Source organism: Enoplosus armatus, chromosome 5 (assembly GCF_043641665.1).
Source record: "Enoplosus armatus isolate fEnoArm2 chromosome 5, fEnoArm2.hap1, whole genome shotgun sequence".
Lineage (NCBI taxonomy): Eukaryota > Metazoa > Chordata > Actinopteri > Centrarchiformes > Enoplosidae > Enoplosus > Enoplosus armatus.
This window is the reverse complement of record NC_092184.1, coordinates 20,628,961-20,655,145: the sequence shown is the minus strand read 5'-3', so window position 1 is coordinate 20,655,145 and position 26,185 is coordinate 20,628,961. Positions and strand designations below refer to the sequence as shown.

Here is a 26,185-nt window from a genome sequence, read left to right as displayed (position 1 = left end):
TGATTCGGCCGTGATTTGGAGAGGTGAAACAAATTTTAGCCTAACTTTATGACTACAGAGAATAGGATATATTTATTTAATTTCGGTTACACAGCTCTGACCCCCTCCACGGTTGCTCCCGCTTTCTATTCAGCCTGTTTGCAGTCGCCATTGGAAGGATGAGGCCTCAGCGATACGACTTACTTCCGCCACAGCGGAGTAACACAGGAAAAAGGGGGTGGGGAGGAGCACTTTCAACAAAAGACAAAAGTGAGCGTTAGCCCGTGGGATAGCAACATTAGCATTATTTGAGTGTAACATTGGGTATTGATACGATCCCAACCCCACGTGTAAGAAAAATATATATAATTAATTCAAATAAAAAAATACACAGAACGCATGAATCAAACGGCCGCCCCCTTTTTTACTGACCAAGGTCGCGAGTTCTGCACATGACGTCATACGCAATGGTTGCCAATTTGCTTCGCCAGTCACTTGATTGATAAATTTCCTTCATCAATTTTGGAAAGAAATATATCAAACCACTCCTGTACGAGTGGGGGGTAAAGACACTATATTATCGTCAGTGACTTAATTCCTTCGCAGTACTCAGAGGTGAGTTTTATAGTACCCAAGTCCTAGTTTTTTATTATGTTTAATCTGGGTGTATGACATCATATAAATTAGGACAGCGGTTCCCAAACTGCAGCGGTGGAATGTAACCAAGTATTGTACTTGAATGTGAGGTATTTTACTTGAGTCTTTTCTTTCATGCCACTTTCTACTTCTATTCCGCTACATTTCAGAGGGAAATATTACTCTGTACTCCACAGCAATTATTTGGCAGCTTTAGTTACTAGATACTTTACAAATTAAGATATTTGCATACAAAACATACAGGTTATAAAATGATGTTTTGCAAAACAATAGTTGGAAACTATTGATAATTGAATAATTTTTCATGCAAAAACATTTCATGGTTCCAATTATTTTGAATTTTGGACTGTTGGTTGGACAAAACGCTTTTCCAAACCAAACAATCAGTCGATTAATGGAGAAAATAATCAGCAGATTAATCCATAAGGAAAATAATCATTAGTTGCAGTCCTATACAAAATACTTCAAAATTAGCTCCACATCAACAGACTTCAAATCAAAGTCCTGCTTTTATATTAATTAATGAGTAATAATAATCTAATCCGGAATCAGAATCAGAAACTGTTTATTGCCAAGTAACATACATTACAAGGAATTTGCCGTGGTCTGAAGGTGCTATTGTTTTGACAACAAATATGTAGAATATATATAATGTATATAATAATAATATATATAATGATATACTTTTACTTTTAATACTTTCAGTACATTTTCCAGATTATACTTAACCTACTTTTACTTACGTAACATTTTCAATGCAGGGCTTTTACTTGTAACAGAGCATTTTTACAGTGATGTATTAGTATTTTTTACGTAAGTAAAATATCTGAATACTTCCTCCACCACTGCTAAGCTGGGAGGTCAACCAGGCAAAGTAAGCAACTGCCCAGGCCCTAGGTTCACTGTGTCAGTTGCTTTTTGGTAATTTGAATACTATAACATTTATTTGGCAATTTGCACCATTAAAGGACAACATCAATTGGTTCCTGCATTAGTATGTTATCTTGTGGCCCTGGTTGTAGAGGAGTCCTGTGTCAAAATCTGGTTCTGATTGACATTTTAGTTTATACTGAGCTCACATGGTGGTTTCCTAAACCGATGTTTCATCAAATTACCACAAACTGACATACAGAAGGCGCCAGGTAGCATTCCAGTATATTGTTTATAGCCAATAATACCACTGTTAAATATATTACTGCATAGGGTTGCACTTAAAGGATCTGACTTTGTGGCCTTAATATTGGGTTAAATATATTTAGTTATAGTTTAATTGCTTATTACTAAAATTGAATTCCAGATTTTAAAAGGACAAGTTATAGGCACAGTCCCTGAGAAGAACCAAAATGGTATAGTCGACATGCAAAGTTGTAAACCTGGATTATCAACTGGACAAAGTGGGCAACTGCCCAAGGGTACCAGATCCCCAGAGGCCCCAGCAAGAATTCATTTTAGGTAACAAAGGGAAACATCTGAAATCAGTGCTTTTAACTCAATCCAGGATGAAATGCAATACATAATTGATGATAAACACTTAGGAGAAATTCCCACTTTAATTGGCATCTTACATCATTCATAACAAAGGAAACCTTTTTTTATATTTTTATTTTTTTAATACAAAAAGGAGGAAACTGTACATTGGTAGAGAAATACCCAAAACCACAATGGATATATCCACAAATTTGTGGCATATCCATTTTGTTGACTGAACTGAATACCATGAGAAGTATTGCTTTTTGTTTTGAGCACAACTGAGAATATGAATCAATTTAACCGTCCTCAAATGTACCATCACTGACTGCATAAAAAAAAATTGTCCCAACCAATTCCAGTACTAGTGACATGATTAAAGTGAACGTTGCGATGAGACTTACTTAGCACAGAACACAACTCTTAAACTTTCAATCATCCCATTCCCTATCAAACACATAGTATTACGATGTATTAAATTCCAAAATAGTACAGGTTACAAAATGCCTCAAGACGCCTTGGGAATGTCTCAGGTAAACTCTCCCAGAGTTTAACATCAAATTCCTGATATAGGCATGACTTCATGTCATGCGGAAAACTACAACCTAAAGGCAAAATAAGAAGCCAGAGAGACAGAAAAAACAAGTACAATGAAAAACAAAAATCCCCAACATAATGACCGAAACTTTCCCTTCACAGAAGCCTTGAATGGAATGGAATTTGTAGTATTTTTTAAAATGCATTTCTGCATCCCTAAAAACATCGCTGTCTTATGAAAATAGATAAAAAATAATCTCTGCATTGTACAAGAAAGGAGGTACGGCGAGCATTAGCAAGTGAGTTTTGGGGTGTCACTACTACTCTGCTGCTTTTTCCTCCTCTTCAGTCTCGCCCTCCTTTTCGTCTGCCTCATCTGCTGCAGCCGGCTGGAGGAAAACATGCGTTATCATCTTGGTTGTCTTTGAACATTGCTACAGTGAAAATTAAACTTGGTAAGAGTCATGAAGACGAAAACTTGCAATACCTCCTCCTCGGCTTTGGCCTCTCCATTTTCTGCAGGAGCCTCTTCTTTCTCTTCCTGAGGTTCTTCTTTCTTCTCCACTGGTTTGGCCTTTGCTGCCTCTTTCACCTTTTTGTTCTTGGGGGGTGCCTACCATGTCAAAAATAAACCAGCAGGATGAAATGCATTGTTCAATGTGTGCAATAGAGAAAAAACAAAACAAAACAGTACATTTTAAATGAATACAGTGCTCTCGTGCACTGGCAAGAATTCTTTTACCTTTGTCTTTTCTGGCTGTGTTTTTTCCTCTGCCTCTCTCTGTAACACACACAAATACAATTATGTGCCATAATACGGCAACAAAATATGCATATTAATAGTAGAATATCAAATCAATTTTATGTCATGGTCTGGGCTGTGTAAAACTTACGCTTGACAACCTTTGAGACTTCCTCCTTGGCTGTAAAAGAACATAAGATGTTAATTCAGTCATTTGAAAGTATTGATACACATAATACAGAATCACACAAACAAAAAACACTTTCCCCCCATAAAATGTATGATGAAACAAAAGTTACTCAGCGTGTGGAGGGTGCTATGAGCACAAGGGGGAAGATAATGAGTGAGTGTGGGTTTACACACAAAACCATTTATCGGTTTAAAAAGTCTCAAATATTAAACAATCCAATATTAAAAACTCCTTCACATGCATCAACTTCAGAATTAAAATTACAACCAGATTTAGGATTAGTCAAAAGCGTTCTCCTTGTGAGAGGGAAAATTTGAATACTTGTACATTTGAGATTCACTGGTTATAGACAGACAAACCAACCAAGTAATACTGCTTAACTGTACTTTATATGTACTTCATACTGTCATCTTGGAGTGCAAAGGTGAAACATTGCATTGCAGCATGTGTAGCTAAATGTAGTGTTCATGCAAATAAAGGACCAATTTTGGATGCAATTTAAACAGCGCCCCCTAGAGGCCTTGCAGCTCCTCAAACCAGGCTGACCAGGTTTGGATCTTAACCTCAACATTAAGACCAACTGATAAACTCAGTGGAGATGCTCAGTTTCTAACTCGTAGGCTTAAAACTGAGCTGAGATACCACCCTGTATCAACCCAGACCTTCTCTTTGTCTTTGACAGAAAGTAGAACATTATGTTCATTTGGGTGCCAGTTGGGGCATCAAGATACTTTTGAGTCAGTATGTGTGTCAAGACTTTAATACTAACCTCTACAACTGCATCTGCATCCTTGTTAGACTGCGAGAGAAAGAGAGAGGGAGAAATAAATGAATAGTCCAGGAACAACAATCATTCATGAGTGAGCTAAAGTGGGTGTGTAAGGCAAAGGGGGGATGGGCACCTCTCCCTCCCCTTAAGTCACAAAGAAATTATGCAACCTAAAAGTGGGGAGGGGAGTCCGACACGTTTCTACTTTGACTAAAAAAAAGGTTCAGGCAGTTCTAGGTTATTCCCGCCAAGCAGTGTAGCGCATCATTCACGAGACAGAAATGTTTTTGTTAGCATGGTGCTGTAGCTACTTTAAGAGGGAAGTAGGGTCGCTCCACCTCCACATGCGCTTCCATACATCAATACAATGAAACGGCTTTGTGTTCCCAACGTGACTAAACCTCAGCGTTATTCCGTAAAACTAACCCCGACATTATTATACGAGCTTCGTTTCACACGACCAGATGTGTCGCTGTCTTTTCTTGGATATCTCAGCTGCCATGACGCTCCTAAAGAAAAGACTCAACACCTCAAGGGTGACGCTCGCCAGCTTTTAAGTACGCACAGACAGAGGTCAAAATCTCAACAGGGCGAACTGCAAATACGCATGTAACAACTCGACATAAACTAAGTGCAAACAGCTGCCCAAATAGTAACGCGTACAACCCACGATAAGTACAAATATCCAGGGGCAATTACGCAAGGAATTTCCTTGAAATGGCAACCTGTTCGTCGACGGTGGTTACACCTCTTTGTTTGATCTCAGCACGCAGTGAAGACAGATTATTATTAAACCACAGCCAGATGTAAATTTTAGAAACTGAACCACTGAGTGTTTGCATTAGACGAGACCATGCAATTTGCAAACTTGCTCGATGGAAAAGCATGTTGGGCTGTGCTAAGTAAAAAGGCGCCACTTCCCTGTATCAACAGGGTGGACACGACCGACCTGAGCACAGCAAAGGTGGACTTCATGCATGCTCATGGACATACTGTTACTGTAGAAACATTACACATTATAGCGCATGCAGTGTACACATTGTAGTAAAATAGAAATACAGCCTAGGCATTTAAACCAATGTTATCAAATATATTGTATCATATTCCACATGATATACATGATTTAACTTACTTTTGTCTTTCCCATTGTTGCTGAGGTTGTGCGGCAGAGATAAAAGAATAGCACGGCCTTTTACAGTTTTAGGAAAGTAAATGAGTCAGTCTTACACCTCAGCCTACACCTCCTGAGCAGTCTGTAACTTAACATAAACGTCCGAGCAGTACTAGAACTAGCTCAAACCGGATTGGATCCCCCTCTCGGTATATTTTATCCCTTATCCTACCAACCTACCAGGAGGAGTTATCCCCCGCCCCTTGCTTCCAGTGATTGGTGTTGAGGTCGAGGCAGCACATTTTTGAACCATAACATCTTACCTGTGTGGGTAGGATTGTATGCCAATCAGTCCACCCAGCCAACTCTTACTTTTTAATCACGGGCGATTCACAGGGTGTGTGTGTCTGCGAGATGTGGAAAATGCATGGAAACCATGTAAATGTTATGAGGTATTGAAGAAGGGTGCCTATGGATAAACATAGTACATGAAGAGGCATGTCAAGTCATAAAATGTTGTATTTCTCCACTGTGTCATCTATTTGTATTTATTGTTGTAAAGGTGCATGCTGACATTACCAAAGCCTTCAAGAAAAGTCTTATATAAGTTGCAGAGACCCTGAAAATTACATACTTCACCAAATCATAAATGACTGCAATTCTTATGATAAACCCTTTTAGACTAAATAAGGTCATTGGTGTTGTGTTTAAATAAATAAATAAATAAAGCTTTTATGTACCTTCAGTTGTTACCAGCATAACCTGAATGGCCTAATTAAAGTGTAAGTGCGCTGTGGAGCCTAGCAGCTCCACAGCTGCAACAAGGAGGCTGACTGGAAGAGTAACAAACATGGCGACCGGGTATGCGTGGTTTCTTGTGCTGGGTTCGGTTTTTCTGTGCAATCTTATGAAAACACTCCTGCCGACCATATCTTCTTTCGTAAGTAGTCCATTATTGCTTGAATATGTGAAGTGTTTGCCCTGAAGGTACACGCTATATCTATATTTTATGAGTGTTAGTGTGATTCCTGTAGCCTGGTCTCACAGACAGCAGACCATTGATGACTAGCTTAAAATGCTAATGGGTAATGCTACATGGATAGCTAGCTAGCTAGCTAGCTTGAAACAACGTAGCTGTTCTGCTGGTCAGAGGGTGGGGTTTTCCCGAAATCCCGGTATAGGTACAACACATAAGGGGAAATATTTTAGTGCTGCACCACTGTTCAGATGTAAGGAGCCGACTGTAACGTTAACGTTGTGTAACTGTTTACAAGTTAGCGTTACTGCTAAAGACAGCTCACCAAAATGAGAATCTGTAACATAAAACTCAGGGCAAGAGACATTCATAGGTGAATATTTATCTACTATCTACTTTGTGATTGAGCTTCTGCATCCATGAACAATAGCCTACATCACAGTTTAACTCTCTCTGTTTTCTCATTAATAGTCTTTTTCCCCTCCCCTTCTTTCTAGCTCTCAAAGATGGTTCTGAAAGATGCTGAGCAGGAGAGTGAGATGCGGGCCGAAATCCAGGAGATGAAGAAGGAGCAGTCCTCGATTAGCATGATGGATGAGTTTGCTAGATATGCCAGATTGGAGCGCAAAATCAACAAGATGACAGACAGGCTGAAAACACATGGTGAGAGACAGAAGTAGTTTATTGTGGTTGACATACATAGGAGAGGAGCCCCAAAATGAAGTCCAATACAACATTCCTGTTATTTAGTCTTTACCATGTAGTTTAACAGATTCTTCTCAGTCACTTTTACTGTAAAAGGTACATATTGTACTTTCCACACCTGTGCGTGTCTACTACAGCAGATTCACATATTAAAACCACCAACCGCAGGAAGTGGCAGAGGGGTTTAGATAACTTACTGAGTGTCCAGTGGGTACAGCTGCTGCCTGTTGCTGTCCTTCACTCCCAGCCTCATGATTATCTTGTGCACAGACAGGAAGTGGCTAAACACAATTTCAGTAGCATACACATGCACAGCAGAGCAAAGGCTGTTTCAGATTGTTTCCGTGGTGATATTTTCTTTATCTAACTGCCTGCTGACAGTTTTAAATCCCCATGACCAAGCTATACAGCCCATGTTGTACTCTGTATGACTTCAATAAATACCAACCAATCACTATTTTCTCTTCTGTGCCTATGACTCCCAAACAGCTGAGTCATTGTGTTCATCAAGGGGCACTCTCCACTGAAAAGTGCTTTCATGAGATGTCCATAATGAACAAAAGATTTAATTAATGCAGCATATCGATATTTCTTATATAAGGTTGTTTTTTTTATACAAGACCTTACAAAGAACACCATGTTGTGATGCTTGCCATGTTACCTTATGACTGGGTGAAATCCTAATTGGGACTGTACAAAAATAGGTGCATAGCCTAGTTTCATTGCTGATGTTTTTCAGTGATTTCAAATGATGAAGTAAAAGGAACGGGCTATTCAAGCTGATTAACAAACTAAAGGGCACTGAGGTAGTATTAAAGAAGGCTGCATCAACACAAAAACCTGTGTATTGAGTCTAATGGTTATGTATTTCCTCACTTTTGCAGTGAAATCAAGAACAGCACAACAAGCCAAAATGAAATGGGTTGTGAACATTGTCTTTTATATTCTGCAGGTAGGTGGAAGCTGTAAGTAGAAGCATTTAGTTGTATATTCTAATGTATCTATAAGACCCATGCAGAGTGCTATTTCAGTACCAAAAATGTAAGCATGCATTTGACACAAAACCTCCAGTTAATGCTGTTGAAGTATGTTACTCTTACAATTTTAGAAAGAAAATGTAAAAGTTGATATTGCTAGCATAATGACAAGCGAATAGCCTATTACGTATTATATACCTACATATGTCTTTCTTTTATTTGCCAGGCTGCTCTGATGATCTCCTTGATATGGAAGTATTACTCTGATCCAGTGACCGTGGTCCCCAGTAAATGGATTGCCCCTGTGGAGCGCCTTGTGGCCTTCCCAACAGGAGTGGCAGGTAATCAATCAGTTTTTAATATTTCATAGAATATAATTTATAAACAGTACGTGCAGAACAGTTGTCTATAACAATGTAATACATATAGGGTCAATTCTTTTGTAACACAACAGAAATTGGGTATACACAAAAATAAACCACATTCCTTTCATTTAGATGGATTATTTTTGTACCGATTCAATGTTTATGTGTGTATAAATCTCTGTCATCAATCTCAGGCTGTTTTATTTATTTATTCATTCACTGACAGAGCTGTTCTGTCCCTTCAGGTGGTGTGGGAATCACATGCTGGTTGGTGGTTTGCAACAAAGTAGTTACACTGGGCCTCCATGCCATCAGCTAGAGACTCCAGCTGAGTTAAATACACTGGTTTTCTAACTTACAATTTGTTGATGAAAGCCACAGTTTTATGTCATTTGTTTTGTTAGCTGGTTCAGGTCAACATGTAAAAATGCTGAGCATTTTGGCGTTGGCTGTTTTATATTGCAAGATGGTATTTTGGTGATGTTGAATTTTGTTCTTTTTCTTTTGATGATTTTGTTTATTTAAGTTAATTGTGAGGATGTCTTGACTGTATATTATTTCAAAACATGATGTTGAAATGGCTTTTTAAGAAAAGATAATAAAAGAAAAGGTTTTATTTGTTGTATGTTGATTAAAACAAAGTAGATGGATCCAGGTCCACACTGCTGTGGGCAGGTCTTCCACTGTGCAGGTTCTCAGTAGATTGTTTGAAGGTGTAATGGCGTCTGATTTTGGGGAGCTTGTATTCCTTTCTCTTAGGTTCAGTTGTATTCAGAGACTTTTGCGAAATGTAGGACACCTCGCTGTCATGTTCCTCTGTTTTCTGCTCTTCCTCTAACACCCGTGGGGCCTCTGATGCTTCCTTTTCTTCGGCAAAGGAGTCTCTCTCAATTTGATGTTCTGGGCTCTCGTCTGAACAACTACTCTGCTCACTGGTGTCTGAAAACAAATATTTACTTTTTTGAAAACTACTGAATGACCGGAGAACAAACAGGTTTAGCTCTATTACTAAGACCACATTCTAAGTTTGCTCTTAATGTTAGTGGTGTTTGTTGTCTTGTTTGCATATCCTGGAGTTATTGGTGGATTAGTACCAATATGTTTATTTTTTTCAGAAACTTTACATTTATGCATTGCCAGTAGTGTTATTTTGTTATTATGTTGTATATGTGACATTAATTAAGTGCTCACCTGCGCATGTCTCCTCTTGGTGATTATCTTCTAATGTGACATTTACAGAAACCTCTGACTCCACCTCCACCACTGCATTGTAACAACACTGAAATGATATATAGGCACATATTCATAAATGACAAACAAAATAAGGATCTGACAAGTCTGCAGAGGTATAAATCAACAATTAAACTTGTACATGTAGTCAAATGTGGTATAAAAAAAAACCTGAAAACACACTCCACAATATTTGAATCATATACCGAGTTCACAGAGCTCTCCTGCTCTTCCAGTCTCTCTTCACTCTCAGTATAATGTAACTCCAAAAGACTTTGGAGTTGTGGAGCACCCTCAGTGGGGAGAAGGACTAACCCATCAGTTTGAACCATCTTGCTTTCTCTGCCTGTAAATCAGAAAAGACTGTTAGAGTCAAGTGACAACAAATTAGATGTAGTAGATACGGGCAGTATGTCTGTATACCTTTTTCGGTAGATCCTTTTGGGAATCTATGGGAGTAAATATTGTGTGTTTCCAGTTCTCTCTCTCTATCCTGTATTGGGGAAACAAAAGATATACCGATATATATATATATATATATATACACTCTGATAGTAGATATCTCTCTTACATAAACTGTTAGTTTGGAATATCATTACAATTTTAAGATATTTTGAAATCTATGCCTGCTTACATATAACTTCAATTTATAATGTCCAGTTTTCTCAGTGTCATTGGTGATGACCACCAAGCCGGATGTACACCATCAAACACAAGCATTAAGCCCCCAGTATCAGTGGTTGACTAATGGGCAATCTTCTTTGGAAAATATTGATCCGGACATTTTAACCAAGTTCTCCCACAAATGCTTAGTCTGAATTAAATTGGTAAATGCGTAACATTCTCATTATGGCATTCAAAACCCAGTGGAACTGCTTGTAGATTAGGAAATGATAATGTGGAAGACGGAAGCATGCACAATAAACAATACTGTATGTTAACAATGACAATAGGACATGTCTAATGCTGTGAAGAATATTTCCTGGGAAACAGCTCTTTGCAATTTACTTGAATTTCTCTGTTTAGCTGGCATATTTTCTCCTGCAGATAGCAGAGTATCTTTCTCGCCTCACTGATCTTTCTTTGTTCAGTCACTATTTGGCGATTGAACGAGGCTTGGCACAACTCAAGATTCCTCTCCAAGACCTAGAATAGAAGAGAAAGCAAACAAAGGAATAAAGTCATAAAGATCCCTGTTCCTATTTATATCCCAGTATATTGATGTTATAATATAATCTACATTTGACCAGGGGTGGTGCTAGGAGTTCTGGAGGATGTGACGCTTGGCTCCCCCACACATATCTAACAGTAGGCCTATCTCCCACCCTCCTGCTCCTCCATACCAATATCCTCTTGTCCTTTTCCTCCAGCTCTGCAGTGGCCTTGGTCAGCCTGAGGGTCAGTTCCTCCCTCTCCAGCAGGCTGTGGTCCTGGCTGAGCAGCTGTAGGTGCTGGAGATCAGCCTTTGCGCTTAGCAACTTGTTTTCTGTGGCTTGTAGCTGCCTTGCCAGGTTGTCACGGCAGACGCGGGTCTCACGGAGCAAGCCCTGCAGGACTCGGGCCTCGTTGTTGTGCTTGATGAGGATCTGGGAATAGGGGAGGCATCAAGACAAAGTGGGGAATTATTAGAAAATTGCTGTTATTAGTGCTGGGAAATTATACAGGCATTAATTGGAGAAACGTTAGAAAGAAATTCAGATTTTCTGCCTGCAGAGATGAACCAATGAACAGCTTTTGAAATTTGAATAATAAATGGGAGTAGGTGTAGAATGCATGGTTCAGAGGATAAAAGCATTCTGACTCTTAAGTTTGAGTATCCAGAAGTCATGTTGTTGTGGCAATGATTCAAATCTGATTTAGTGAGACACCTAAGGGACAGAACCAACCGACCTGTGAGAGGCTGCCCTCTGAGTCTTGGAAGTGCTGCAGTGCCACCGTGTGGCGATGCTGGAGCCTCTTCAGCAGCTTGTTCTCAGTCCTGGCCTCGCTCAGCTGCTGCTGCAGGTCCCACACCTGGCTCTTCAGCTCCCTGATGCAGCTCAAGTTGGCAGACTGGATCTTCAGCTTTGAAAGCTGCATGGGCTTGATCGGAGGCAACTTCAGGACTGGGCCGTTTGCAGTGTAGTTTGTCTTCTGCCTGCAGGGCTCTTGTGCTTTTTTACCTGAAGGAGAGAAAAAAGTATTTACTCATGATAGTGTGAATTACATCCAATGTGTTTGCACTACATATAAACAACATAAGTCCTACTACACAGATACTAAGAATATTAATATTTTCTCTACCAGGTGGCTTTGATCCTTGCCACTTGTTTGGTGACTTGGCTGCTGGGGTCTTGTCTTGAAGCGAGTCAGCTTGGTCCTCAAAGTCAGATGGGAGACTGAAGGGAGTGGGCCACCTGGAGGTGTCAGTGCTGCAGCCCACAGCATCACCGTCCGTCTTGTGAGCAAAGGCCTGCTGCATCAGGCTCTGCTGCCTCACACACATCTCTTCTCCAAAGGCTTCACTCTGAGAAAAGAAGAACAATTTAAGGAAAAGATCGGTATTAACCTGAACTTACACAAAGTCAAAATGAATTAGGAGATGCTTTTCCAGTTAGAACAATGCTACAAAGCTTAAGAGGTTAATAAATCTAACCTAGTTAAAGTGCTTTTCTGAGGTCAATAAAAGACCACGTGAAAGGCCTGAATGTAGGATCCTTGTTTTCTTTTTGGTCCCTATAATCTTCGACTGAGTTACACAAAATAAAATCTCCTCCATTAATTTAAGGAACATTGTTTTTTTTTTCACATTATTGATTGAAAATATAAGAGCATCATACCTTTTCTTGCTTTTGAGAGGAGCTATCTTTTCCCTCCCGTTGCACACTACTGAAGGTACAGGTTGTAAATATTTAACTATGCTAACTAGTAGGTTAATTAACGCTAAATTATTTTACCAACCGTTGCAAGGGCCCATTTTGTAAAGACACGTTAACGGTTGTCACGGTAACCAGGGGAACAATTGGTAAATATAAAAAGTAAAGGGTAAACGGTGACGTTGCTAGGCCGTATACGATTTGTACATTTTTGTACACTTATTCAAATTGTATTTTCAGTGTCCACAATGTATTTTGAATGAAGGTGTAGGATAATGTAAAAAGAAAAAGAAAAAGAAAAAAAAAGATGCACGTCCGTCAAAAGTGAATTGTTGGAAGTTTTGATCAAAATCTTTATTTTAAAATTGAAATTGTGACTTTGTGCTTTCTTTACAGGGGCAGTAGCCATGGTCACATCTAAACAAGTTACCCTACATTGTCCCAGTTTGTTCCCCAACAACCTCCTACTGAATTAAGTAGCCTAAACAATTTCCCATGTTGTTTGAGAACCCTGTTCAAGGACCCTAAACGGGCCCGAGTTCCTGCGTTTGGAAACCAAATACTTACAGCCTATAGTGCTGGTCAGTGCTATTTCTGTCCATATATGCACTCAGCAAAGAGCTGGAGACTAACTTCACTGTCCCCTGCGCCGACGGACAGCTGAAGTTGCCAATCAGTCAGTGTGGTGCTGCGCCCCTAGGGGCCAACCCGCCAATCCCGCACTAATGGAGCCTGGAGACAAAAATAGCCTCAGCAGTGTGTGTGTGTGTGTGTGTGTGTGTGTGTGTGTGTGTGATCTCAGTGCTATGTCTCCGTCCTGGGTGCGCTCTAATAATAGAGGAGGCTGCCTGCTCCTTTAAGAGCCTACTTGTTGCATACTCTCCCAAACATATTGTAACAAAATGGTTATCAAAGTATTCCTCGCCTCTTCATCGGGATCCACTGCGGTAAGCATCCAGCCCTGTGCGACCTGTTTCTCATTAGAGTGAACTTTCCTGCTTGTGCTCCTTAAACCGATCAGGACTTTCCCTCACACACTCACTCAAGAGCGTTAAACCTCGAAATTAATGTCACTTGCTTTTCATTTTGCACACCTACAGCCTATCGGAGAGTTTATGACTTGATTCACGCTTGGATTTGGGCTCGAGCTGTGCTTCAGGACTGTTTAATTGTCTCGCAAGTCGGTGTGATTCACTTGCAGAGCTTTCTAGAACAGGGGCTCCCAAAGTTTCCATGCCAGGGTCCCTGTTACAGCCTACAGACGCTTTAGACCACATAACCGGTGTTGGTAGAGAAGAAACCGCCTTTTCATAGTATTTGTGATCCGATATATCTCCAACTAACTGTCTATTCACTCGGTGGGGTGATGACCGCAGCAGGGATGGCTGGATTAATCATCTAGATCTACTTTTGGTACTTTTGGCAAAGCTAAATAAGCAGTTTGAACCAGTCAAGGGGGGGGGGGGGGGGGGGGCATGGTGGCCCAGTTGGCTAGCAGTGTTTTCTCACAGCAGAAGGACTTGGGTTTAATCATGTCCCAAGCTAGTGTATCTTGGGATAGGTGCAAGGTCTTCATACTGTGTTTAGAAATGTATATTATATTATTGGATTATAATTAGCAATGCATTCATGTGTACCTCACTTAAATGTTGCAGCTGGTAAAGAAGGGGGTGTTCTGCAAGGTAAATAGAAACTAAAGCTGTTAAATAAATGTAGTGCCGTCAAAAAGCACAACATTTGCCTCTGAATTGTAGTGAAGTATAAAGTAAATAAAAATCGAAATAAACAAGTGATGCACACGTACCACAGAATTGTACTTGAGTAAATGTGCTTAGCTACATTCGCATCACTGCTGAATGCACCAGTCGGAATCCAGATCCCACCAGTATTCATACTTTCATACTTAAATCAAAATTTTCTGGGTGTTTGTATTGGGGCTGCAACTGACAGTTATTTACATCATCAATTAACCAGATGACTTGACAAAAACACAAAGATATTCAATCTGCAATGATGTAACACAGAGGAAAGCAGCATACGCTCACATTTGAGAAGCTAGAACAGACAAATGTTTGGTTATGCTTGATAAATAACGACTTAGATTATAAAATAGTTCGATCAACTACTCCTTCGAGCTCTAGATTACATGTTAATTTGATAGGACGGGACACTAGGAAAGGAGGCAAGTGTCATGTAGCAGATCTGAAATTGAAATGGTGCACACTCAAAGAAACACAATAGTGCCGCATTTTAAATATTACAACCCGCTGTGTGTGATTTGATTTTCTTTACTCCATATGTTTTTTGTTTTTTTGCTTACCAGATCAAGAAGAAGCAGCAAGATGTGGTCGGCTTCCTGGAGGCTCTTAAAGTGGACTACACTCAGCTGGACATCGCTTGCAACGAGGAGAACCGCATGTGGATGAGGCAGAACGTCCCCGAGGAGAAGAAGCCCACCAACGGCATCCCCCTGCCCCCTCAGATCTTCAACGAAGAGAGCTACTGCGGGGTAAGTACAGGCTCTTTATTCTGAAGACACGTCTTCATCACCCAGCTCCAGACTTCACTTCAAAATGTACAAACCTCTGCAGTCCTGCTCCGTTAAGTGCACATGATGAGTAAGTAGGAATAGAAGATGAAAGCGAATATTTAAAGAATGTTTTTCTTTTATTTTCATGCAGGACTATGAGACGTTCTTCGATGCCAAGGAGGACAACTCGGTGTATGCCTTCCTGGGGCTGCCCCCTCCTCCTGGGTCAAAGGTTGGAACTATTTTCTGTTTTCTACTGTGGAAAAAAAAATCTTTTACCCCTGTGCCAGACTGTAAATCTGCTGTATTGGGACGGCATCAACAGTGTAACAAAAGAGCTAATATATTATCCTTCAGGATGTTTTGACTCAGTTGAACTAATTCTGGTTTGGCTTCCTGCAATTCATCATATTCTTGAGGATAGATGTTTGTAGTGACTTGCTCACAGGGCTTGAAATGAACACCTGCCAAATACCTGTATGTATGATGGTGATGACATTTTAATTATTGTGTCATACATACAGGCTGCATGCAGCCCACATGAGCCCACAAGACAGCAAAACTAATTTAAACCAGATTCAGAGTGCTGCACGAGCATATTCAAATAATACCACAGAGTCCAAAATACTGTGAGGAATACCAGATTTCATAACTTACATAATCATGTTGTCAGACTTCAGTGCCTACAACAAAATTAATAGGTAACTGATAAAGCATATATGATTGTAACCGACTAGACAAGTAAATAGTCCATCTTGCCTTTTCTTCCACGCTTATGAGACAAAGTTAGCTTCTTTAAACAGAAAATCAGGGCTCATTCATAGCAGGCCATTTCCCGAAGAATGTAAACTCTTCAGTCATTGTATAATACAGAAGAAAATAGGACTCACATTCACCTCTACGGTGAAAGTTACATCACCTGACACCTGACGTGGTGGGTGCTGAATCACATGTTAGATATCACTACTTCAGTCTGAAGTGGGCTTAAAACACAGATCTGTATCTTGGTTTGCCAATATTCAGAGTGGTTGTAACTTCAAAATGTAGAGGACAGACAAGCTGGTGATCCATCGCGCTTCTGTATGATACACTCATGTTAAACCTGATCATTTCATTCACACAGGAAGCAGTACAGGCCGACAGTGCGCACGTTGTGGAGAACGGGACCCATGCTGAAGAAGCTAATACAGAGGGGAACCTTGATGACTCAATAGTAATGCCGTCGATACTTTCATTTTCCCCCTCATGTTTCTTTCCACCGTTTCTCACCTTTTCCTTTCCATCCAGAATAACTGAACGATTTCCCTTCTGTCCATACCTGTCGACTTGATCAGGCTCTTAATATCCTCTTGGCCACTCTGTCCCAGTCGCCACGTTGACTAATATTTTTGTGTTTTGCACGAGCGAGACACTTTAGCTCACAATAACACAATATACTGAGTTGTCATCATAACACTGTGACATTGCATCACTGTGTTCAGACTGCCTCTGAGTTGTGAAGCATCACGTTCCTACAATCCTTTCTCCAAGTAGTACTTTACAAAGTGGAGTGTGTTTGGTTTGCATTGTGAAATTTGATGGGTTTTTTTATTATTAGAAGTAACAATTGTTACGGTTTTGTTCAATGCATACTTTTAAAAAGCATTTTGTGTCTTTTATACTTCTTGATTCCAGTGACTTCTCTAACAAATTTCTTCCCTAAGAACATACATCATTCACTTTCTTCATTTGTCTGCATGAAACATCTTTAAAATGGATTTATATTTTTGTTACTTTCAATTGTGAGTCCAGGATATGAGCAAACATTCCTCATAAGCAGGATTTTACTCCACTTATGCACTTTACTTATTGCATTACAGGACAAAGCTGCAAAATGTTGAAACACTTTTATTCATTTAAAGTAGTTGAAGAAGATTTCATAGATTTAATTGTTTTTTGCAAGAGGTTAGCTTAAAGCACACCTGAATAGTTCTGCCAACATGTGATCTGCCTTTTGTTATTCCCCAGGGTGTAATGCAGTGCTGCATGAAGGAAGACAGTGCCAACTCATTTTAGCTGCAATTTGTTTCCAGCAGGAGTTCAGTTGGCTCTGTGCTCTTACTACTTATTTTTTTAATACTTTTAACTAGACTGATTGGAGGAATAGTTTGGCATTCTGGGAAAGATGTCGGTTTAGCTTAGCATAGCATAGCACAAAGACAGGAAACAGGTGAAAACTGCTGGCCTGGCTCTGTCCAAAGATAACAAAATCCCCCGACCAACACCTCTAAAGCTCTCCAATTAACATGTTTTATCTTGTTTGTTTAATTTGTAATAGTCAGGCACATAACACCCTGTGAAATGGAAAATTGTTATTTATACACTTCAGTTATTGTACGGATGAAACAAACAAGACATAATGTTTTAATTACTGAGCTTTAGAGGTGCTGGTCGGTTGAGTAGTGTTACCTTTGGACAGAGCTAGGCTAGCTGTTTCCCCTTGTTTCCAGTCTTTGTGCTAAAATAAACTAAGCTAATTGGCTGCTTTATGATTTTGGTGTGTTTGCCAAAATGTCGAACATTTCCATTAAGCCCATGACTGATTCTCACCTATGACAAAAAGGCTGTCTTCATTTCATGATACATCATTCCAAACGTCTGATTTTTATCCAAAGTACTGACACTCTTCCCCTTTTAACTACCACTACTTCTGCCCTTCCTCCTCTTTATTCCCAGGGTTCACTAACACCTACCTTTTAAGTTTTTGAACCTCTCCAACTGATGAGCTGGCGTCTCATTGCTGATGAAGCAGTGCTGGAACAACGATGCCATTTATATTCTAAGTTTTTTTTTCTCATCACATCATTTGTTTCCCTTGACCACCAGTTGTTGTTTTCACCTCACAATAAGGAGGTTCCAGTGGAGGAGCGTAATGGGGATGCACACGAGGAGCATGCACAGGCAGCTGAGGAGGAAGGTGAGGGTGGCGAGGAGGAGGAAGTAGCAGAGGGAGAGACTGCAGATGATGAAGCCACGGAAGGAGAAACAGCAGGAGACGAGGCCCCCGCAGAGGAAGAGGAGGAGGCAGTGGAAGAAACAGACGAGGTCACAGAAGACACAGTAATTGCCACTTAACTAGAATCCACCCTCCCGTAGTTTTGCCTCTCCCTCCACCTCCTGAGTGTTTTGAATTGAATGTCTTTTCCTCCACCTTCCCATCATTCCTGGAATGCTCTGTTTTTCATCTCCTCAGCGTCTCCACTTTCCCTTTAATGTTGTCTTTTTCTTCCATATGAAGGGTTTGCCTCCTCTTTAAGTTCCTGTCGTCCTCACACTGCATCTCCTCGTCAAATCTCTCTCTGGATTCAGTTGTTTGTTAACCCAAAATGTGTAACATTCCTATTCACCTTCCCTGTTCACGGTTTATTCAGCACCATGGGATATTTAACCTCTGTACTATTGTATTTCTGCAACGTTTTATTTGCCTCCATGTGTCTTTGTATTTTGTTGATGACATTGTTACCACTTGTCTTGATGATCCACCCCGCATTTCACTGCACATCCATTCACTATTAACTGTCCTGGTCAAGTTGTGTCATTGGGGTCCCACTTTGTCTGGTTCAATAAGCCTGATCTGTGGATGCTGTCCAGTTTCAATATGAATATACAGTATGTATTATGTGTGTGTCTGACATGTCTAATCTTATCTCCTCTGTTAGCAGGCCCGTGCAGAGGAGGAAGAACAGGTAGGTTTCTCGAAAGGTTATGAACACACTGAACTACAGTTAACACTTAAAGGAACTGTGTTTCAGTGATTTCTTTCTCTTTTCTTTAACAGGAAGAAGCTGATGAAGACAGGGTAAGAAGAAGAGACACTGTGTGTTCTGTGCTAAATCTGAAGGGTGTTATTAATAAAAGCAAAACAATAGCACTTAATGCCAGTTGTGCGTCATGCATCTTTAAAGTAAGACAAGCTTGCGCTCTATAGGCCTCATACATGTTTCCTGTTCATTAATTCCAGCTAACATAGGACACATTATTGATGACATGTCATGGAATGCATGTGAAATACATTAAGTGTGTGTTTATTAACTCTTTCTTTTCTTGTCAGTCATTTATGGTTTAGAATCAGTGCTCTGACCAATCTTCACCAGTGCCCAGCCACGTCTGCTTGCCAGTGATCTGAAAACGTTGATTACTAACATGAGCTGAACTTGTAGGGTTTCTTTTAACGGTCAAATTAATTAATTCATTCTCACCTGAAAGGTGGATTAATGATGATGGGGGGAAAAGTATTTTCTCAAGCTGCTGTTTGATATGGCAAAGTAGAAATTAAAATGAGTAGTATCATTTCAAATGTGACTGTTTTTTTTTAACAATATCCATGTGAAATTTGTTGAAATATATAATACTCTTTCCTTAATGATGTAGTGAGTCAGTCACAGTAGATTCAGTGCTAATAACCTCTAATATCCGGTATGTTAGACAGAAGAGGATCAGCCATATTCAGATTACTGTGTACTGTTGTTGCAATGTGTAACACAGATTTTAGTGTAACCTCTCCTATTCTCTGTTCAAGGGTAGCGTTTGAATGCTTGAAACCTCTTTTTTATTTAATTTTTGTAGCCTCTAAAAACTAGCATCTTCCATCTTCAGCCCCTGTTTGCCTGACTCTAGTGGTGGGAATGCATGTCATGATCATCGCACATTGAACAGCCTCGCACCACTGAGACAAAACGTATAAAAGGAGACAATTTGGCAATGACTGTTGATTTAACTCAACATTTCCCTACAATTATATGCATCATCATATACAATAAAATGCTTTTAGAAATGCTACGTTCCACTTTTAACTAAAGATTTGACACCTAGTCTTTACTGTTGTCATACACCAATTTTAGTTTGGTTACACACTGTAATTGACTGACACGTTACACACAGTAACTATCCCTACGATTCTACTATTGGTGACCCAGTCCCTTTAAACCACCTGACTCAATTCACATCAGTTAAAAGCGTCAGTTTCAGAGGTCCTTGTGCAGCCTTGTTCGTCATGCACGCACTTGAATGGCATTTGACCCCTTCTTTGCCCTTTTGTCTGTCTCTTGGTTTGCTCCCTCCAGGAGGAAGAGGAGTTGCAGTCAGAGGTAACTGTGCGTCGGTGATCGTCTCTTTCTACGGTTCCTCCATGTAGTCCTCAGCAGTGTGGGTTTGATGGTGCAGAGATCAGGGAAGGCTGCTCTGGTTGGGTGGGATGGGGTCTTGGTCTGCTGTTCTCACTCATCTGTATTCTCTTTAATTTGCTCACTTTAGGATTTCACCTCTCTCTCCCCCATGATCTGTTCTCGCGTCATCACTCTACTCTATTCTTTTTTAACCATTTTCTTTTCCTCTTTTTTTTTTGCTAACATCCTGTTCCTCATTTCTTCCCAGTAGCTGCTTCCTGACAACCTCAACTGTCCCTATAGTTTCCATTTTAAATCAGAAGACTTTTCTATAGCGCATGCCTGTGATGCTCTTTTGCTCCCCACACAGCCTGCTGACCTGCTATCTGTTATTCCTTCTAGGAGGAAGAAGAGCTGCGACAGCTAGAGGTAGATTCATGTCATATTTCTTACCTTTTTCTAGCCTTCCCCAGTTCGTCTTGTGTTTTTTTTCTATCTCTTTCAGTCATTTTCTTGTTTCCTTGGCCACCTCCTAATGTATCAAGCATTCCTTCAGTTTTCTCTTTCTCTAGTTCTTAGTAGACTTTGTCCCACCAAGGGTACTCCATGATTTGCATAGTTTGCCGTGCTGTTAGGTCAAAGGGACCAATCACATAGCTGGATGAGAAGCATGGCGTCTCTGTAAACAGAGTCAGAATAAAATGCTTAAGGACAACACTGTTGGCCATACCAAGACGTTTTGCTCATAACCTGGAGTGTGTATTGTTTCTGTCCACTCACATATGCAGTGATGATTAAAGTATGACCTCCAGTGCTTGTCATAAGGATTGCCAATACAATAATATTTTTTAGGGAAGTAATAATGTAACATACTGACTAATGTACTTACATAAGCCCCATTAGTTCGATACAGCATTCATTTACATTATGTTCTCAAGGGTTTACCTTAATCTGCATTCTTGTTTGCATTCACATAAGCTCAAACACCTACACACATCTAAACATGCTCTCATACACCGGGATGTAATATCCACTGGGGACGGGGCAAACACGTCTCACTTTTTAAAATCTTATGTTTGACCTACAGTTTCAGTTTGAGTTACTCTTTAAACAGTGTCCTCATACTCTCCCAATGAGAGAATATGGATTCACTCAATTATTAGTGTGCTCACAGCAATAATATGTGGACCTTTTTTGGCCTGGTTTTGCCTGTCAGCGCCCAAACAGGAAGACCCTGGACTTCAATGTGACCCGCCCACTCCTGAAACCAAAACCTATGCACTTTCTCACACACTGTTTCTCACACTGCACATGGGTCGCAAGTCCAGACTCCATGATCACTTCAGCAACCTTTCTCACAGCATTGCTTAACTCAGGGTTAACTTCTCTAGAGAGTTCAGACTCAACCAGATCCCAAATTAAAGAAATGTCCCTGTGCTAAGTGCTGTGTGAAAAGGGCTCTGCTTCTCCGAGACATTCCAACCTCTGCCTGATCTTCTATCATGTTTGCTTCCTGCTTTGCTTTGCTTTGCTTTGCCTTCTATCCTCTCCACCTTTCCATCTATCTTGTCGTTGTCCCACCTCTCTTGCAGGAGCAAGACGAACAAGGCAGCGAGGTAGTTTCTGTGGTTTGTGGCGTGTATTTTTCAGGCTTTATAGACTTTAGAGGTTTTCACTGTCCTTCCTCTTTCTTCTGTCTCTCTCTCTGTGCTGCATGGACTTCTTTTCCATGCCTGACAGAGTGCAGCATGATAAATATGATAAATATTTTACTTAAACCGTTAGTGGATTTAGTATGGTAATGTGAATCCATATACGGACCACGTGTATCGAATCATGTATCACGTCTATCTACTTTCCTTCTTTGTGACATTCACATACTTAACACCACATGATTTCATCTTCCATAGGAGGAAGAAGAGGCTGAAGTACAAGAGGTATATTTGGATTGTAGTGTCTTTGTCCGAGTTTCGCATGGTGTGAATCATATTGGGATTGTTATGCATGATCTGACTGCATTCAGAGACTATGTACAGGTTTATGCAAACGTTTCTCTCCCCAAGTTATGTGTCATGCAGTTCAGTGCACAGTGTGGGATTGTGATTTTTACAGATGAGCATTACTTCCAAGATGGCACCACACGTTGTTTGTTGTTAGTTCAGTGTTGTAGTGCTTCAACAAACATTCGTTCAGGCATTTCCTCTCAGTCTGCCAGGACGTTTTTACTCTTTTGTTTTGATGCTTTAAGAACAGGTGGAAAGTTTTGTTGTTGTGTTGTTCAACTCTGCCTGTGTGCACATGAGCATAACATGGAAATGTTTTCAGTTTGGTTTTGTTTTGCACTGAGAGGGGACACTCTGACTTGACAGGGGGACATGTCTTTTTCTTTTTTTTATGAAGTCATGTCTTTTGTTTCTTTTTGCCAAGAGCATTGTGAAACAAAGTGGATGTGACAAGTTCCAAAGAGGATGGATAAGACGGAGCACTTCTTGTTATTGTGCAATATTACAATAAATATACAAAAAAAAATCCCCACATATAAATACGCACACCAGATGACCCACTGGATTATGAACTGCTGCCTAATTTGTTTCCAGGTTGCATAGATCTGTTTGTGTGACAGTGTTTGGCACTCACTATCTTAAGTCATATGACGGGATGGGATCAAGTAATTGTGGCATCTAATTATAGATAATGATGTCAACTCCCTTTGTCTCTTGGTGAGTGTGGTGTTTACTTCAAGGAAGCAGTCATCAAACTGTACCAACAAGGGACAGTTGTCAGCCGTTGCAGCTTGAGTGTTTACACTTAGACAAAACATAGAACGACGTGTAGTTTCAGAAAAAAAAACATCTTATATGGTGCACCGTCTTAAGCACCACTCTTGTCTCACTTAGGTCATCTCAGGATATGCAGAGATCTGTGGGTCATTAGTTTCCTTCCTTCCTTCCTCTCGTCCCTGCTGTCATTGCTACCGATGGCACTTCTCCCAGATTACTTCTTCTCCATTTTTAACCGACCCTCATTAAAACCACTAACATGTGAAGTCTTCTCACCTATTTGCCATTTGGACCATGACTTCACACAACCCCCTCCCCCTTCTCTCTTTCTTTTTAACGCCTCAAAGGAAGAAGAAGAAGACTTGGAAGAAACACAGGTAGTGTTATGACAACGGGTGAAGTCCATTTTGTCACGTCTGAAGTGCTGCCTGTACTTGACATGCCTGCAGAAAGTCATGTGTCGATCAATCAGACTCAGTAATCACGGATTTTGTTGGAATTACGAGTATTGGTTGAGAGCAGTCAGAGACAAGACAATTGTTTTTGTTTTGGATTTTTTTATACCATTTGTCAGAGGAATCATCCTTGTATTTATGCAATACGCTAAGCAGATCCGACTGTAATCTTTTTTCTTAAATCCACTAAGCTTAAAGCCGCCCCGCCCAATGGATCTGACCCGGGTCACTGAGATGAAGGGACATCAACTACACCATTTCTTTTTTTTTTTTTAACTAAATTCCAAATTTTTCTACAAACAAAAACATTTCAAAGATGCTATAATCACATAACAATTCTACAGAAAGCAACTCCAAACACATAGACTTTGATACACTCTTGAGGATTTTCTACCTCTGTTGTTTTCCTTCTAAGTATTTGATATTAATGGATGATTATTTCTTTTAACAGGAGGAAGAGGCTGAGTAGTTGAAGCCAGGCGACGTCAATGATGTTGACTTACTACTATCCAGGTAAAACACTATAGTTTCTCCACTGATTTGTTTCAGTGACTTTGCTTTGCCACTGGAGGGCAGTAACACGTTATGTGAATTGGTAGCAAACATTGGTGCTTTTATATTTGGCATTTATGTAACCAGATAATTAAAAAGATAAACCTGTATTTAGAATGGTGTTTTGCTTTTGCCTCTTTGACCCTGCTATCAAATCAGAGGCTACAGAATAATAACAGACAATTACTCAACCTCTCTGCTTTATCTACATTGTATACTGCGCCTGAAGCAACGTTCTAGTATTCACTGCAATGTGATGTTCTTGCCTTTACGTATATAAGATGCATAAATCTCACATACTAACGCTGAGACTCTCCTTGCTTCACCTTGGTGTTTGTCTCTTGCTTTTACGTTGACATGCACTCTGAGGTGTTCAGTCAGAGGAAACAAAATAATGCAGCAGCCTATTTACAAGGGACTGCCACATGCCTCCATCTGCAAACAGCTTCAGTGAGCACACAGAGTGCCTGGGGATCATCTGGAGCCATAACAAAAACATCCCTTTTTTTTTGGTTCCTCTGAGGCAGTGGCAGTGATGATGATGGTGATGATGATAATAATAATCCTAATCTTCAAAGCCCGTTTTTGAGTCCTTCTCTGCATGTCAGGCATCTATGACCCACTGCAGGAAGAGCCAGAGAGCAGGCTTTGAAGGAATGGCAATGCTTGTCTCCCTCCTCCCTTAGCTGTCTCCCAACCCCTGCGAGCCCCTGTCACGCCTTGTTAGAGGAAGCTGCTAAGTGAGCTTCAGATGTGCCTCCGGAGGAGCGGGCACGCTGGGTGGCACAGGCGTAGCGGTGGTGGTGGCTGCCTCAGCCCCCACAGACAACTGGGAAATGTGTGACCTCGTTTGTTTTTCTTTCTTTCTTGTGTTTCAGCCTGAAGGAGCCTCCTGTTACGTCTCTCCCTGACCCCTGACGCTTGACCCCCCTCAGCCCCGTCAGACAGCCCCTCCACCCCTCCCCAAGGCCGCACTGGATGCCACTGGAAACTTTTGGTCATGTACTTGAAGGCGCCATCCAAACTGAAAAGTCCTAACCCCCACCCCTTTCCCTTTTGACTGCAATGTTGACTTAATTTTTATATTTTGCGAGTAGAGACATACTGTAATGAAGTAGTCTAGTGGTGTCAGTTTGTTTTTAATGAGTAGCTTTTGTAAAATGCAAAACAGTTATTTTGTTAAACTCAAACACATTTCTTGTGTTTTACTTTTAGAAATTCTAGTTTCCAAACACAAAGAGGCAGTGACCTTTTCAAAAAATATTACCTTGGCATACCTTTGCTTGTGGCCGCTGCTTTATATTCAAATGTTCATAACCCACAGTAAGTGTTGTGTTCTTCTATCACAGTAGTTTTACCAATGCTGTGCCTTGATGACTCCCTCTATCAACTGAATGTGTAAATGCAAACTGAGACTTCTGATGGCCACATGAGAAAGAAAATACGCACATACTGCAAGACTGCAAACTACTCCACCACTACTACGATTACTTCTGCCAATACTGCTGTCTAATCAATGCACTTTGTTGAATGTTGAAACATGTGACTAAGACTTGGATGCAATGGAAAATGCAATAAAGTAGACTGGTAAAAAGAAAACAACTCAGTGGCTCTATTTTGTTTTATTTTAATCTCTTTTGTTGCTATATTTATAGATCAGTGGACCATTGTACAGTCTGAGCAGCACAGGGGCAAACAGGAAAATAAAGTAAATGCCTTGTCCCGAGAGATCCTGGAAAAGGTGGAGGCGGACATTCACTATAGTCACTAGATACAGCATTCACTGTAAGTACTTTACAATACCATGTAAGTGCTGTTAACATGTTAAACATATAAGTATCTGCACAGGACATCTGCTGTACACAATAATAAGAACCAAGGAATTTACTCTTACATTGGGAGTCACTTCACTGAACAAATAAGATGTGACGTGCAGCTTACTGGTCTTGACAAAATATGTGTTTCTCTTTTCCAAAATGAAAAAAACAACATGTGGCCGTAAAAGTTTTAAAACAAGGCCAAGAGTCTACAGCCATGCTAGCAACTATCTGAGGCTGTATACTTATAAGCGCAGAAATGCTTTGAGCTAAATGCTCAGTTTGCATGCTAACATGCTCACAATGACAATGCTGACATGCTGATGTGGAGCAAGTATAATGTTTAC

General features: G+C 40.4%; 4 protein-coding genes across 6 annotated transcripts; 2 read left to right on the top strand and 2 right to left on the bottom strand.

Annotated features, from left to right (window-relative positions):
* Positions 1 to 2,153: 2,153 nt before the first annotated feature.
* Positions 2,154 to 5,632, bottom strand: hmgn1a (high mobility group nucleosome binding domain 1a). The gene is made up of 6 exons (XM_070905900.1): positions 5,474 to 5,632; positions 4,342 to 4,371; positions 3,534 to 3,563; positions 3,383 to 3,421; positions 3,128 to 3,253; positions 2,154 to 3,029 (listed from the first exon to the last, which is right to left on the bottom strand). The coding sequence occupies exons 1-6, from the start codon at positions 5,486 to 5,488 to the stop codon at positions 2,961 to 2,963; spliced, it is 309 nt and encodes a 102-aa protein (XP_070762001.1). The 5' UTR covers positions 5,489 to 5,632; the 3' UTR covers positions 2,154 to 2,960.
* Positions 5,633 to 6,302: 670 nt separating this feature from the next.
* get1 (guided entry of tail-anchored proteins factor 1) lies at positions 6,303 to 9,021 on the top strand. Of its 2 annotated transcripts, none has more exons than XM_070905395.1 (5): positions 6,303 to 6,392; positions 6,926 to 7,091; positions 8,018 to 8,085; positions 8,337 to 8,451; positions 8,721 to 9,021. In XM_070905395.1, the coding sequence occupies exons 1-5, from the start codon at positions 6,303 to 6,305 to the stop codon at positions 8,792 to 8,794; spliced, it is 513 nt and encodes a 170-aa protein (XP_070761496.1). In that variant the 3' UTR covers positions 8,795 to 9,021. The 2 variants fall into 2 exon arrangements, with proteins under 2 accessions (XP_070761496.1, XP_070761498.1); XM_070905397.1 differs by lacking the exon at positions 6,303 to 6,392 and adding an exon at positions 6,689 to 6,801.
* Positions 9,022 to 9,106: 85 nt separating this feature from the next.
* LOC139285494 (lebercilin-like protein) lies at positions 9,107 to 12,190 on the bottom strand. Its single transcript, XM_070906061.1, has 8 exons — positions 11,979 to 12,190; positions 11,596 to 11,869; positions 11,049 to 11,291; positions 10,714 to 10,851; positions 10,129 to 10,198; positions 9,912 to 10,051; positions 9,667 to 9,754; positions 9,107 to 9,414 (listed from the first exon to the last, which is right to left on the bottom strand). Exons 1-8 carry the CDS (start codon positions 12,188 to 12,190, stop codon positions 9,107 to 9,109), a joined length of 1,473 nt encoding a protein of 490 aa, XP_070762162.1.
* A 1,219-nt stretch (positions 12,191 to 13,409) lies between these two features.
* sh3bgr (SH3 domain binding glutamate-rich protein) lies at positions 13,410 to 25,603 on the top strand. 2 transcript variants are annotated; one of them, XM_070905393.1, is made up of 14 exons: positions 13,410 to 13,507; positions 14,884 to 15,069; positions 15,242 to 15,322; positions 16,214 to 16,303; positions 17,980 to 18,174; positions 18,789 to 18,815; positions 18,908 to 18,928; positions 20,193 to 20,216; positions 20,637 to 20,663; positions 21,827 to 21,850; positions 22,145 to 22,171; positions 23,362 to 23,391; positions 23,921 to 23,982; positions 24,900 to 25,603. In XM_070905393.1, the coding sequence occupies exons 1-13, from the start codon at positions 13,463 to 13,465 to the stop codon at positions 23,936 to 23,938; spliced, it is 795 nt and encodes a 264-aa protein (XP_070761494.1). In that variant the 5' UTR covers positions 13,410 to 13,462; the 3' UTR covers positions 23,939 to 23,982; positions 24,900 to 25,603. The 2 variants fall into 2 exon arrangements, with proteins under 2 accessions (XP_070761494.1, XP_070761495.1); XM_070905394.1 differs by lacking the exons at positions 16,214 to 16,303; positions 17,980 to 18,174; positions 20,193 to 20,216; ... (2 more) ...; positions 22,145 to 22,171; positions 23,362 to 23,391 and having other exon boundaries at positions 18,792 to 18,815.
* Positions 25,604 to 26,185: the final 582 nt, after the last annotated feature.